The sequence below is a fragment of the Nannobrachium achirus genome (assembly GCF_963921795.1).
Source record: "Nannobrachium achirus genome assembly, chromosome: 19".
Lineage (NCBI taxonomy): Eukaryota > Metazoa > Chordata > Actinopteri > Myctophiformes > Myctophidae > Nannobrachium > Nannobrachium achirus.
Window position 1 is genome coordinate 8,217,677 of NC_137826.1, and position 15,592 is coordinate 8,233,268.

Here is a 15,592-nt window from a genome sequence, read left to right on the forward strand (position 1 = left end):
TGCTAGCTTAGCAACCGGCAGCTTGCCAAGTTTGTTGCAAGCAGGAAGTTATTCTAAGCTAGCATTGGACAAAAGCTTTTTCGGGAGGGGCATAGCTACTGGCTAATTGGGCACTTTGTCTTGCAAATGCAAAAGCAGTGAAAAAATAGCTGATTTAAAAACTCGCAATGTGACGTGTTGTGAGCTTGTAGATGAGCTATTTACGCTATATTCTTATTTGTTTTTTAAGTGAAGTGTAGTTAGGTTTCAAGGCTTGGCTAACTATATTGGATGCATTGAAAAACAGGTTATTCTTTCCTGAAAAGTAGTGGTTTTGGACATTCAAGGTTTCCGACCGACAGCAACGATTTGATGTGCGACACTCCTTTTTTATTGGCTAAGGCCCGCCTCTCGACCAGGAAGAGCTCAGTTCTTCATTCGTACTGTTGTTAATTGGTTATTAATTGGACTGTTTTGTTCTCTCTGCGCCACTCGCTTCTCATTTGCATTCAGTGCAGACGTCTGGAAGGCAGCGATACAGAATTGAGGGAGATAGAAGGAGAATGAATGCACTGTTAATCATACTTCCATACAAATGCTGTCTCGACAGAGAGAGTGTACTGCCTGGTGTTATGCAGTGTTTTGGGTCGGCGGCGCTACCCATACATTTGGCTGTGTTGCTCATTCCACGAATGCCTGATGCTTACAAGCTGTACCTCATTGTAAAGGTGTCCTATCAACAATAGAAATGTTATAAAACATAATACTAATGGCCTTCTAAAGTCTTCATAACAATATTTTCCTCTAAGATGTAGTGGAGTAGATGTAAAAGTCTTGAAAATTCTAAATACCTCTAAATTGTACTAAGTACTTGAGTACTTAGTACTTAGTTACTGTATGGCTGGCTACTGTTACCAGTTACCACTGCTGTTACTGTATGTCAGTTTCTTCATGGCTTGGTGATAAAGACTCCCAGCATCTCTGCATCTTTTTACACTCATCTTTAGGGCTGGCCGTTATTCAATAATCAATATTATGATTATTTCAAAACTTTTCCTTGACTACGATTAATAATGGATGAAAAAGAAAAAAAAATAGCAGATCTGCAAGCTCATTTAGACCTGCTTGTAGATCGGCTGTTTCACTATTTTATTTAGCAAGTTACCACTGTACAAAGAAGTATAATGAAATGGTTAATCAGACTAACCGATTAAGTCTATTACAGAATTATTTCCAAAATGTTAAGATTTTGTTTTTGTTGGAAACCCTGCTTCTTGATTATTTGATTAACCTACAGGGGCAAGAATAATAGTTATATTATTGTTATTAGATCATCTTCAGTTAATTGCCCAGCCCCACTCTATCAGTGTTTCTGTCGTTCATCAAATCACTCTGATGTCGTTGGTGTAGTTGTGGTCTCTGCGACTCTGCCATCCAATTCAGTTCTGATAATGCCATGCTTATAGTTGTCTTTAGTGTGCATCATTGTGGGCAGCCCTCTAGCAGTGGCTGAGACCCAGCTCAGCGTCCAGACAGAGGGACAGAGCTGTCATTGGCTCACGTGATGCATTGATGGATTAGCTCTTACTCACAGCCTCTCCGGCTAATTAGCGGAAATCCATCACACAGACGAAGAACAAGTTGTCTCTGTTTCGCTCTCAGGGCTCTCAAGTAGCTCTGTTAGTAATATAACAGCATAGCTAAGTAGCTACTTACAACATAGGTTTCATACACAGGGCCAACATCATCTACACTTTGGACACAGTATAGGCCATTAGGCCAGGGCTTCACCGCGAGCGTCGCGTTGCTCTGCGTCATGGCGGCTTCATTGACGCCGTCACATTGACGTCCGACCGGCTGCACCGCAAAAAACAAAAAACAAAACAACTGAAAAGCAGATTTACTTGCTCACAGTGTGTCGCATCACAATGGGAGCTTGTAGATCTGCTATTTCTGGGCAGGCGCCACTGCTATATTTTTTATCTTACTATATTTATTTTGGTTTTTTTCTTAAATTAAACTGTTTCTATCCCAAGCTTCTTTTTCTTTTCTTTTATTCTTATGGAATACTGTCTACAAAATCATGGCATGCACTCGATTTAACCTGTAATCCTGTGATGACGTGTGGGACAATAAAGTTTTAATTTAAAGTATTAATTTTGTTATAACTTAGTAACATAATGTCCTTGATGGACTCACACACACATATCCATTCATGATGTAACACTCTATGATAACTAACACGATAACATTTTATCGCATACTGTACTCTTGATAATGTCCAGATATTATTATTTGTGACAGCGGTCAGAGCTAAGAGGTGTTTTTTTTTTACTTCCTCCCACAGCTACCCAATGAGGATGAGCCAGAGGAGGCTCCACAGGAAGTAGTTGACGCCCCGCCCCCGTACAGCAGCGCCACAGCCGACAATGCAGGTGAGAGCAGCTACACTCCAAAACTCAAAGCTCTGACATCACAGTGATGTCAGGGGAATCACACTAACAGAATCCCTTTTATGCCCAAATATGGAGACCCCTGATGTCTTCAATATTAAGCCCATATCTAACAGGACTTCATATGGGAATGCCCATATATGGAGGCCACATCTGCCACATACCTCACTAACAGAATCCATATATGGCCAAGACAGCCCATATCTGTGTGGCTGGTTCTACAGACAGGGATCTCTATGTATGGGCATACAAGGGTCAGATGTCATAGACGTCATAGGACTTTCACATAACAAATAACTGAGTAAGCATGTTTGGGGTCTCAGAGCATATCTCCATATACAGTACATGGATCTCCATATATGGGTTCCAGGGGTCTCCATATATGGTTAACTGGTCCGATATACATCACTGGCCACTGTGGCCAGATGGCCAAGACATGGGGCGAGGTCGCTTGTCGCCCTTAGGCTTGTCGCCCTTAGGCGTCTTACTGGTATTATACACACTAGAAGCTCGGCCGCCCTTCGGGCGGCCCAGCGTCTAGTCGGCGACCTGGCCAACTCGGGAACAATGTAAATAGAGAATGAATGCCCCGCCCTTTAATGCAAACCCCATTATACCTGTTGTCATAGGATCCGTTTTGACCATCTGTTTGCGTGTGTCCATTTATGCCCATATATGGAGAGATATGTCTGTCTACGTCCATTTTCTGCCCATATATGGAGATCTCTGTAGGACCTGGTTTGACCATCTGTTTGCCTGTGCCCATTTATGCCCATATATGGAGTTTGCGACCTGGCCAACTCGGGAACGATGTAAATAGGGAATGAATGCCCCACCCTTTAATGCAAACCCCATTATATGGAGATCTCTGTATCTGTCTGTGTCCCTTTTATGCCCATATACTCTATATGTGTCCATCTTTTATGCCCATATGCCCATATATGGAGATCTCTGTATCTGCCCATATGCCCATATATGGAGATCTCAGTCTGTGTCCCTTTTATGCCCATATATCTGCGTCCATTTTATGCCCATATGCCCATATATGGAGATCTCTGTATCTGCCCATATGCCCATTCTCTGTATCAGTCTGTGTCCCTTTTATGCCCATATACGGAGATATCTGTCATGGAGATCTCAGTCTGTGTCCCTTTTATGCCCATATATCTGTCTGTGTCCCTTTTATGCCCATATACGGAGATATCTGTCGGGTCGAGGCGCCCATATACGGAGATATCTGTCATGGAGATCTCAGTCTGTGTCCCTTTTATGCCCATATATCTGTCTGTGTCCCTTTTATGCCCATATACGGAGATATCTGTCGGGTCGAGGCAAGGCCCCTGTATTGCCCATATATGGAGATCACTGTATCTGCCCATATGCCCATATATGGAGATCTCAGTCTGTCGGGTCGAGGCTAGGCCCCTGTATCTGCCTGCAGTGATGTCACAATGACTCAGCGCTTGCGCCCGGCACTGCAGTGATGTCACAATGAGTCAGCGCTTGCGCCGATTTTGCGCCGATTTCCGCATAAGGAGATTCCGAACGTTTCGCGCCGGTTAGGGAAAACCGCGCGTCGGGTCGGGTCGAGGCCCGGCACTGCACTCCGTGCCGCGGCGGGGAACGCGCATGCCGAATCTGAAGCCGGTGGGACGAACGGTTCTCGAGATACGCGGATTACAAACACACACGCAGAGACTTCTCGCATTTATAGATAGATGACACATATATATATGTGTCATGTGGAGTGTGACACGCAGAAAGATATCACACTAAGAGAGACCACGTGCCTTGTGTGCACCATTTCTTATGCAAAATAAATCTGACTCTTTGTAAGACCACAAATTCTAATGTAATTTCTGAGCTGAGTCGAGTGCTCTAGTATCCACATAGGAAACAATCAGTGATATATTCTGGTACCATGAATGCCGATGTCTGAAAGGTGTATTATTAAATCCGGTTTAAAGGTGATACACCATGCATTTAAAAAGTATTTATGTCATATTGTTTATGTCCCAAAAAACGTTTTTCAAAAGGTTTGAGGCTAAATTACCACTCCTGAATAGAGAGCCTCTCTCATTTTTGAGTGTCTCTCAGAGCATTTTCAGATTTTTTTTTTGTGATTTTTTCTTTTTCTTTTTGAAAAAACGGCCGTCGATGACGTCAGCGACGGCAGCAAATCTGGACAGCCTGTTTTGAGAACCTGTGGGATGCTTTTAACCTCTGCCTTCCCAGATCCAGAGAAAGACAAAATGGTCAGAAATGGGACTTTGTGAGGATAGAAGGTGCTAGTGGGACCCCAAAAAAGGTTTTAAAATAGGAAAAGTGAAATTTCATGGTGTATCACCTTTAAGAATTCATATGAGTTACGCCAATAATGGAAAATTTGTGGCACGATCAATAGCATTTCCAAATGTTTTCCACATACTGTTTCCTAGGTCATTTATTGTGGTTGTGGCAAGCCGGGGTGGATGTGACACATTTTACAAGAGCAGAGGAAAAGGACATGTCATCATGTTCTGGTGTCACTGTGGGTGTGTTTGTCATCGTACTGGAGTGGATGGCTCCGTAGAGGAACTTGATAAAGTTTCTTGAACAGCAAGCCTAATCAATCACAAAAGTTTTCATTCTGTTCAAGGTTTCAGGCTCTTCTCACGCTGAGAGAGCAACGAGACATTCTGTCCTTCCACATGTCGGCGTACAACTTTGAGATAAGGTTTTGCCACTGTTTGGCTGTCCATTATAATCTGTTAACCGTTTTGGTCGCTCTATTTTGGGGCAAATTGTTTTGTGTAATATATCGAAAAATGATCGATATCGAGGTATCAACATGTGAGGTATTCATATCGACGAAGACGGCTTGAAATTAGGTATTGGTGTATGTGTCAAATTAATTAACAGACACACTATGCATGCACGTAGCACATGCAAAAAAGCAGTCCATCTGTAACCAGCTGTGGTTATTTCAATATTTCAATTGTTGGAAAATGGAAATAAGGCATTTAATTGCTGTGTACTGTGCAGTGTGCATGCATGGATATGATATGCATTATCTGGGTTAGGCAGGCAGTGGACCTAAAGCAGAAAAACATTAAAAACCATATAATGCAATTGTTTTTACTAATATTGTGAGTAATATCGATATTGAGGTATTCAAAATATTATCGAATTTCGAAGGTTTTCCTAATATCGCCCAGACTTACTTTAAACTGATAAATAACATGTATCTCATACTTATATTTGGGTAAGTATTTGGGTCTATTCCAAAAAAATATATGAAAAAAATATATTTTTAGGCTATTATTTTTAGGTGGTGGCAATTACAATGTTGGTTTCCCTTCTGTTTGACTTATCCGTGGTCTACTGCTCTAGTTTATAATCTGCCAGTGAGTAAGGACAACATGCAGTGACTGTCCCTCCTCCACAAGTGAGGTCAAAGTCACATTTAAAAGGATTAGGCCATATTTAGCATGCGTTGGGAGTCTGCAGCTGCACCAAGCCTGCCCTGGCGTGACCCATTAACCAGGATAGTAATTCTCAGACTTTCAGCCGTCACATTTAAATGAAAACAGCGCTGCGATTACAAAGCCATGCTTTTATTCAAACAATTAGTTGTGTTGAGCAAAACACACACAATGAACTACTCGCATATAAACGCTAAAGGAAGAAGCACACATTTCCTGTCGACTTCTGCCATAGCAGTAATCCACTAGCAAGGAGGCTAGCAGGGTTGGTTGGGTTATGTAATGAAAGGTGAAGAGGGCGGCCTGGGATTAACCCTGGTTAGGGTTGAGGTGCTTGTTTAGGACTTTAATGATTCTCATTCCGTAAAGGAGCGAGAGACCCTGCCAGTTTATTTGTTTTATCAGAATTCAGAACATGAAAAGAAATCTAAAATGTAGGAGTGGTTTCTAAAATGTAGGAGTGGTTTCTAAAATGTAGGAGTGGTTATCTGCAGTTGTATATATAAAACAAACGTTAATATTAATTAGATAAGCCACCTCACGCCGAACTAATTGTAGTGGGGCCAAATATTTATTTTCTACCCAGAAACTGGAAGAACACAGAAATAGCTGCAGAGACAGCAGAAAGCTCTGAATCCACAAGCCTATGGGCAAATTGAACCATAATATTATCATTGATCCCTATCACAAGTGACTCATTGATATAATATATATTTATAGAAAAAGTGATTTTGGGTTTCATGACTCTTTAACGTTTCCCTATTCTTAACGGTCTGATTCCTTAAGGGTTCCCTATAGGAATGAAAATGAAACCCTAACCCTATTCCTATAGTATAGGGGTTCCAAATAGACCCTTCCAGGTCTGTAACTCTGAGAGTTATGATGGTCCTTGTAATTAAAAGGTTTGAGAACCACCGGTATTGTAATTGCTTTGCAGACATGAAGTCCACATAACCAGCTCTGACAGTGTGATAAAACCGGTTCCAGAAATGCTTCCAAATGCAATGGAACCCATTCTTCTGGTTCCTCAATGTTGGATCTGGTCCCTCCGGTTCCAGGTCCCATCCCACCCCTACCTGGTTTCACTCACAGAACAGTTTAGACCCGGCGCCACAAGCTTAAACAAATGATGAACTAGTACAGGGTTCCCCAATAGGCGGCCCGTGGGCCATTTGCGGCCCGCGGGGGGCTGGCTACTGTCTGGCCCCCACCAACCCCAGTAATAATGGTGGTATAAGAGCAGCAACAACACTAGTATATCGTCTTTGTAGGGTGGAAACCTTGTATCTCCAAATTTGTATGTTCTGTCGCGAAGTAAAGCCCTGCTTCATCATACATGGCCGTCGCACAAAAGTAGTGAAAACAGCAGATCTACAAGCACACAACGCCTCGCACCGCGAGGCGTTGTGTGCTTGTAGATCGGCTGTTTTCACTGGTTTAAATCATTTTTAAAATGATAAATGCAAAACAAACGGTTGTGGACATACAAGATTTTCACCCGACAACGACGATATCTGAACTGTCGCTGGAGTAGCGGGACGCCACCGTCGCCCCCTGCAATGTTGTGGCCCTCGGCCTGGTACCCTAGACATAATTCGGCCCTTGAGGAAAACTAATTGGGTAACCCTGAACTAGTATAACGAGACACCGTGGTACAGTTAGCTATGATGAACCCATATCTTATCACCTTCTAATAGGCTTAATTCCTCAGCAGAATGTGTTGTCATTTGAGAGGCAGTCCAACGTCGTCGACTAACAGCCCTAACTGGTTCTGTTTACTTCAAATAGTTTTGGTCAAATCTGAATGTGACTGAGACAATGTTTATTGCAGGGACGTGCAAAGAATGTTAGAGAGGCAGGGGCTGAAATTTCTAAAATGGCCTTTTTGTGGAAATATCGAAAATAGCTGAGCTCCAAGCTCACAACGTGTCGCACTGCGACGTGTTGTGAGCTTGGAGGTCGGCTATTTTCGGTGTGTGATACCACACTGAACAAAGCATAATCAAGTCAATACTGGAGATGTGGCGTAACGGCATAGATTTCTACACAGAGAGGGAAACTCTTTCAACATAAGATGCTGCATTCAAGTTCAGGAGATTTTGGACAAGGCAAAATTGTCTTGAATGCTGCCTTCAGGTATGGCATGGAAAGATGGCAATTGCATTTGTTTCACCATGTGAAAACTGCATTCGTGGTCTGGAGAGGGCACTTTTTTTCACAGACTGATAAAAGGGCAGGGGCTCAAGCCCCCTTACCTACAGTATGTGTGCACGTTCTTGGCTTATTGTCAAGAAAAATTATTTTTGTGTTTGTTTGTTTCCCCTCAGCCTACTTTGACTACAAGGAGGAGGGTTCTTTCCCCAAGCCCCCGTCGTACAACGTGGCCACGACGCTGCCGTCCTACGACGAGGCGGAGAGAACCAAGGCCCAGACGACCGTTCCTCTGGTAACCGCAAGACTGAGTGTAGCGCTCTGTTGTTTTTTTTTCATTCCTTGACTCTCTCTCTCTTCTTTCGATTACAGTACGCCCACATTCTTTACACACACACACGTTTCTAAGTGCTTGCGAGGACATCAACATTTTAGGCCAGAAATTTTAGAACGCGTACACATTTGTGTATCATTATTTAATGCTTTAACTATTGAAAAATAGCAGATATACAAGCTCACAGCGCGGCACCGAGTGCCGCGCTGCGAGCTTGTAGATCTGCTATTTTTGAAAAATCGTGAAAATTAGAATTTTGACACGATTCTATAAGTGTCTTTTATGAATCCTTCTAAGGTTTTTTGAAAAACCTATGTTTCTATGTCAGCAATCTGGCTATAGCCATCGTCAAAGAAAAGGTCCTTTTCACTTAACTGGAGCTCAGTTAGTCTGTTCTTGAGAGACTACTATGTCAGTAGTTCTCAAACCTTTTCACGTGAAGGACCCCCAAAATGATATGCATTTGGCCACGGACCCCCATCTCAAAATATCTAGTTCCAGGGAGTGGGACCACCCAGAAGCAAAATTTGAGTTACCAACGTTCGCTTTGAAAATGCAAGATTTGCATACATTTTCACGACTCTTTCAAAAATAGCAGATATATAAGCTCACAGCGTGGCATCGGTGCCGCGCTGTGAGCTTGTATATCTGCTATTTTTCACTGGTTAAAGCATTCAATAATTCTAGGCCTAATTAACAAAAAAATAGAACATAAAGTCCTCATACCAGCTCTGAAACTGGTTCCGTAAACGGTTCCAAATGTGATGGAACTGATTTCCGGTTCAAAAATCACATCCCTACTAGTGGTACAAATGGTGACTTGAGCGCACACACAGACACAATTCTTTCTCCTGAGACATGATTAGGCTGTAGCTTTACGGCGTGTCATTAAAGTGATCACGTAAATCAAAGGCTGAAGGCTAACATAACCTGTTCTGCCAATATGTTTTCCTTTCAGCCTGTGTTTGCATAGACATGTAGATAGGGTTGTGTTTGCTAGCTTGTGTCAGGCACTCATTTGAACATACATATCTAAAGCAGGGTGTTGTTTCCTTAACCACTTTCACACTGGCCCTAAGGCCAATTCATGCTTTAACCCATTTAGGCCTAGAAATTATTGAATGCTTTAACCAGTGAAAAATAGCAGATATACAAGCTCACAGCGCGGCACCGAGTGCCGCGCTGCGAGCTTGTAGATCTGCTATTTTTGGAAAAAGTTGTGAAAATGTGTGCAAATCGTTGAATATATGAATTTTCAAAGCGAACGTTCGTAACTCAAATTTTGCTTCTGGGGGGTCCCTGGAACGACATATTTTGAGATGGGGCTCCGTGGTCAAATACATATCATTTTGGGGGTCCTTCACATGAAAAGGTTTGAGAACCACTGACATAGTAGTCTCTCAAGAACAGACTAACTGAGCTCCAGTTAAGTGAAAAGGACCTTCTCTTTGACGATGGCTGGCCAGATTGCTGACATAGAAACATAGGTTTTTTTCCAAAAATCTTAGAAGGATTCAAAAGACACTTATAGAATCGGGTCAAAATTCGAATTTTCACGATTTTTCAAAAATAGCAGATCTACAAGCTCGCAGCGCGGCACTCGGTGCCGCGCTGTGAGCTTGTATATCTGCTATTTTTCAATAGTTAAAGCATAAAATAATGAGACACAAAATGTGTACCCGTTCTGAATGGGTTAAATTGACATGTGTCGACCGACGTGTCGCACGACTTGCCTCTCGCCATTTGTTCCGAAGCGTTCTTGATGTACACACCAGCGTGGTCACAAAACCTAAACGAGGAAGTGAGTGAGCATCTTCCTAACCAATCAGAGTATGAGACAAGCAGTCTCCGACATTTCATTTTTCCATTGTCCTTGGAGACAAAATGTGTCATTTTGGCGTCGCGTTAGTCGTGTATGTTGGTCGATACTTGCTGCTGAAAGCCTAAATTGGCATTTATTCTGGGCTTGTCATTATAGCCAAAACAAATTCCTACACTGGCCCCACCCACACAATCACACCAAAGTTCTAATCTTTAGGAAAATAATTGCAGTTTTTCAAGCTCACAAGTTGTCACGTTGTGAGCTTGTACAGTACAGTCTGTTTGGGCCATTTGAAGGTCGTCAGGGATGCGACAAAGTATATAGAGCTGAAGTGGCGAAGGCCACAAAGAGTCTTAGCTCCTACATATCGGAGAGTGTAAGAAAAATGAACCCAAACATTAACAGATCCATTGGGTCCAGTTTTTACACTAATTAATTGAAGATTGTTACTTAGGTGTGAACCCTGGTTGTAGAGCAGGGGTTTTCAAAGTGGGTGACGGGGCACCCTGGGGTGCCGCGACGGCAGTCCAGGGGTGCCGCGAGATCATTTGATAATATTTGGAATTTATTTGGACACTTGAAAAAATATTTAGTATCATTTTAAACTTGAACTACAAAGTTATTTTCAGTCAGTTTCGAACCAAAATGCCTATTATCTCAACGTTTTCCTCGCAACATAATGACTAAAATATCGTCACTGTCGGGCAGAAACCTCGTATCTCCAAGTTTCAAATGTGTACATCTTTTGGTAAAGCAAAGCCCTGCTTCATCATACAAGACTGTCGCACAAAACTAGTGAAAACAGCCGATCTACAAGCACACAACGCCTCGCATCGCGAGGCGTTGTGTGCTTGTAGATCTGCTGTTTTCACTAGTTTAGTAAATTTTATAGATACAAAACGGTTTCGGACATACAAGGTTTCCACCCGACAACGACGATATGCTATAAATATAAGGTGCTGGGAGTGAAAATTATAATGTAGAGGTGCCTCGGATTAAAGAAATATTTATGGGGTGCCCTGAGACAAATACGTTTGGGAACCCCTGGTTGTAGAGCACGTGGGCCACTTGTTTATTTGCTGGTATTGTGTTTCTCTGCCACACGCTGCTTGCCTTGCCTCGCCTCGTGCTCAGCCGCAGCGCACGGAGCCGCGGCTGGACAGCCTCGATGAATTCATTCGCAGTTCACTGGAGGTAACGTGGGAAGAATGTGTCTCCCCCCACACACACACACACCCATACTATCCCCCCCACTACCCAATCTACAAGCTCACAAAGCGTCGCGATGCGAAGCGTTGTAAGCTCGTAGATCTGCTATTTTTTGGCAAATGTTCCGCACCAGGATAATGGATTTTGATTATCGCGATAATATCGTAAATCGCGATTTCTTTTGTCATAATAATCGTGATATGACATTTTCATATCGTCCCATCCCTAATGCTGTCCCCCTACCCCCTGTACTTTCAGTTCCCTCTTCCACCTGGTGTTAACGCGAGTCTCATATCCGCTTTTATTTGTTTGCCCAATCGCAAACTACATTGGAACCTGGCAAAGAAGTAGCACTTCTAAGCTTCCGTGCATTCAAAAACAAGTCTTTTGCACAACTACAACAAAGGCGACAGGTGTGTAGGACTAGACGAGACGAGTGCCCCGACATACCGAAAGAAAAATACTCCTCATCACTGTCTTCAAATGCAAAGAAAAAAAAAGGTCTAATGGGAATATAACAACGTTTCGGTCCATTAGACCTTCAAGCTTCCATGCAAAAGAAAAGGCAAATTCCTGTGCTGGTCCCATCCTCTTAAATTTACATAAGGTTTTACATTAGATGACGTGATAAAATCACAATCCACACCTGCCCTTTCTTTGTCTTACTTTAGATGGGGCTGGCACGATTATGACATTTTACATGACGATTAATTGTCACTCAAATAATTGCGATTAACGATTTAATTGTGTTTTTGTCGTTGACAATTACATTTCTGTTTGGCTTGTAGGCTTTGAAGTTGCACATGGCAGATATGACACATAACCTAAATATGCAAAGAAATGAAGGACATCTTTATACATCTTTAATGAATTGACAACTTTATACTTAACTCTTGTACCGCTTTGAACGTTCCTGTTCGCCCCAATTCTCAAGAGACCTCCGCGCCAATACGGCGCTCGTTCGCGTTCGTTCGTTCGTTCGTTTACCTTGTTGAAGCTGATGAGGGGTCGCGCCACCGTGTACTGTAAACACATTTTCCGCGGTGATGGTGTAAAAAATCCATTATGCGTTAACATCAACGGAGACCAATTCACTTCCTTGTTGATTTCTCTGGCTGTGAGGCTCTGTGGCCAGTGACTGGTCTGAATCACATAACAGGCAAATTCACATTCATTCTCGCATGACGCCGCCCTCTGCTGCCTGGCAGACCAAAGTGCACTATTGCACAATCAAAAAATAAATAAATAAATAAATAAATAAATGTCTGTCTATCTACTATAACGTCGCAAAGGTAAGCCACTTTTTGATGGCACCAGACCCAATAAATAAATAAATAATCTGGCAGTAGGAGAGTTAAAAAAGAACATTGATAGTGGAAATAGCCGATCTACAAGCTCACAACGCGTCGCGATGCGACGCGTCGTAAGCTTGTAGATCTGCTATTTCCACTATGTTTTACTTAAAAAAATATATATATGAAAAATGTTCAACATGGAAACGATTATGACTTTTATGAAAAATAATCGTGATTATGTCAAATAATCGTGATTATGTCAAATAATCGCAATTAGGCGATTATGTAATAATTGTGACAGCCGTAACTTTAGATATGTGTTGCTGTTGTACATAATGGCTTGCTAGTGTTGACGCTGCGGTACCGTCCCAGCCTCCCCGTCAGCTTTTTTACTTCCCAATTCAAGGCGGGTGAAAATATCCTACGTGTGCACTTTATTATGTTATTACTAACATGGCAAAACACAGCTCTGACCACATCCTTCTAGTGGTCCTAAAGTATCACGAGTGTATTTTAACCACATGCTTTAACATGGCTTCTCTATTCTGGGGCAAACATTCGACAAAACTAGCCATTCTTAGGGCTGTCACAATTATTACATAATCGTCTAATCGCAATTATTTTACGTAATCGCGATTATTTTTCATAATCGTGAATGTTGAAAATGTTTCATATATATATTTTTTTAAGTAAAAAATTGTGGAAATAGCAGATCTACAAGCTCACAACGCGTCGCATTGCGACGCGTTGTGAGCTTGTAGATCGGCTATTTCCACTATCGATGTTATTTTTTAAGTAGAAAGTTGTCAAATATGTCCATAATTTCTTTGTATATTTAGGTTATGTGTCATATCTGCCATGTGCAACTTCAAAGCCTAAAAGCCAAACAGAAATGTAATTATCAACGACAAAAACACAATTAAATCGTTAGTGACAATTAATCGTCATGTAAAATGTCATATCGTGACAGCCCTAGCCATTCTGCATGCGTGTTGCGGTTCATTGTGAGATTGACGAAGAGATTTGGTGTAGTTGGGGAAAAAAAGGAGGGGAACCCAGTAGAGACCCCTGGGGGACCCCGGGGAACAAAGAATATAGGGTTTAAGTGGTCCAGATCAATTCGATGCTTTGTTTTCATTGAGTCCGATGCCAGTCTGATCAGCCGAGACACACGTTAATGCCAGGTTTAAAGTGAAACCGAGTGCACAAGTCCTGGTGTAGGCTAGTGACAGTCCCAGATGTACCAACCCTAGTGTTTCTTTTCTCTCCACGACTCCCTTAACGCTGAGAGTGTACACAATGTTCCGCTTGTACACTCTCAGAGTTACAGACCATGTGAGGGTCCTTTTAGAACCCCCTCGTGGAACCCTGACGGTCCCTGGACAACACATTTAGAACTAGGGCTGTCACAATTATTACATAATCGTCTAATCGTGATTATTGGACATTATCGCAATTATTTTCTCATAATCGTCATAATCGTGAATGTTGAAAAATGTCAGAAATAGTGGAAATAGCAGATCTACAAGCTCACACGTTGTGAGCTTGTAGATCGGCTATTTCCACTATCAATGTTATTTTTTAAGTAGTAAGTTGTCAAATATGTCAGTAATGTATTTGTGTATTTAGGTTATGTATCATATCTACCATATGCAACTTCAAAGCCTAAAAGCCAAACAGAAATGTAATTATCAACGACAAAAACACAATTAAATCGTTAATCGCCAATTATTTGAGTGACAATTAATCGTCATGTAAAATGTCATATCGTGACAGCCCTATTTAGAACCCAGTAATCTACCCCTTTTGTTGTTGTTCTGCATACCCCTCCCATCCCACCCCGTTTAGAGAGCGGCAGCTAGCTAGCCATAGCATTGACTGTGTTGATTCAACCAGTACCAAACTGCTGACTAAATCACAGCACTGACTGAATGAATTTGACCACATTTCAGTATTTCTCAACAGTCAAGTACCAGCTTAAAAAAAAAGGCTAGTCTTTGACAGGCTCGCTCGCTGTCGTGTGTCATTATTACCTTTCAGTCCATTTGTTGTTTTATTGTTTTTTGTCCGTCTCGTGCGAGTGTTGTCCTACAAAGATGTTCAACAGCGGCTCTAAAGTCAAAGAAGTTTCACATTGTTCTTGTGCCACTTGCATTTAACCATTATTGTCCCTGGAGTCCCTATTTTTTGCTTATCTACAACATGAAACGCATTGTGACTTTGTAGATGAGCTATTTTTGTGCAACGTCGTACGATGAAGTATATACACTTTGAACAGGGTTCCCACAGTCATGAAATTCCTGGAAATATTTTGAAATTAGAAAAATATGTTTCCAGTACTGGAAAAGTTTTGGAATTTATCAAGGGTCCTGCATTGTTTTTGGTTTTTGATTTTGTTAATTCATTTACTGCCACCGTAAAGCGACTTTGAGGGTTCCCTGCCACGATTTTCTTACCTTTTAACGTGGGCGCGTGCGTGTCCATCATGCATGATCCGCATGCACGCCACGATCCGTTTGGAGCGTGCCACCTTTATTTTTGCTACACTGCCTGTCTTTGGGCATTGCACATAGCAGTAAGTGACTCGTTATTGCAATAAATTATTGTTATATAGTCCTGGAAATTGCGTTAAATAGTTTGGGAAAGCTTTGGAAATTCATTGGTAAAAAATGTGTGGAAACCCTGTTTGAAGTGACCCCTGCATTTATTTAAGCTTTTTTATCATCTAAATTCTAGCCATTTGCATTCAATGATATACATTTTCAGTTATTATTCACATTGGTCTTTTGTGACAAATTCAACGCATTTTGTAGATTGTTTGTCTTTGTAGTCAGCTGCTGCTCGATTGTATCAATGCTAATTTTTATACTCTCTCTCTGTCTTTC

General features: G+C 41.8%; 1 protein-coding gene across 2 annotated transcripts in view; it reads left to right on the forward strand.

Moving 5' to 3' along the window:
- The window catches only part of LOC308305005 (NEDD4 family-interacting protein 1-like), a 29,409-nt gene that overhangs the window by 4,986 nt on the left and 8,831 nt on the right, over positions 1-15,592 (forward strand). Inside the window, exons 2-4 of one of the 2 annotated variants that reach the window (XM_080749635.1) lie at positions 2,327-2,414; positions 8,224-8,342; positions 11,338-11,397. In XM_080749635.1, coding sequence (XP_080605761.1) covers positions 2,327-2,414; positions 8,224-8,342; positions 11,338-11,397 — 267 coding nt within the window. The remainder of the gene's footprint in view (positions 1-2,326; positions 2,415-8,223; positions 8,343-11,337; positions 11,398-15,592) is intronic. The other variant, XM_080749636.1, reaches the window with a different exon arrangement.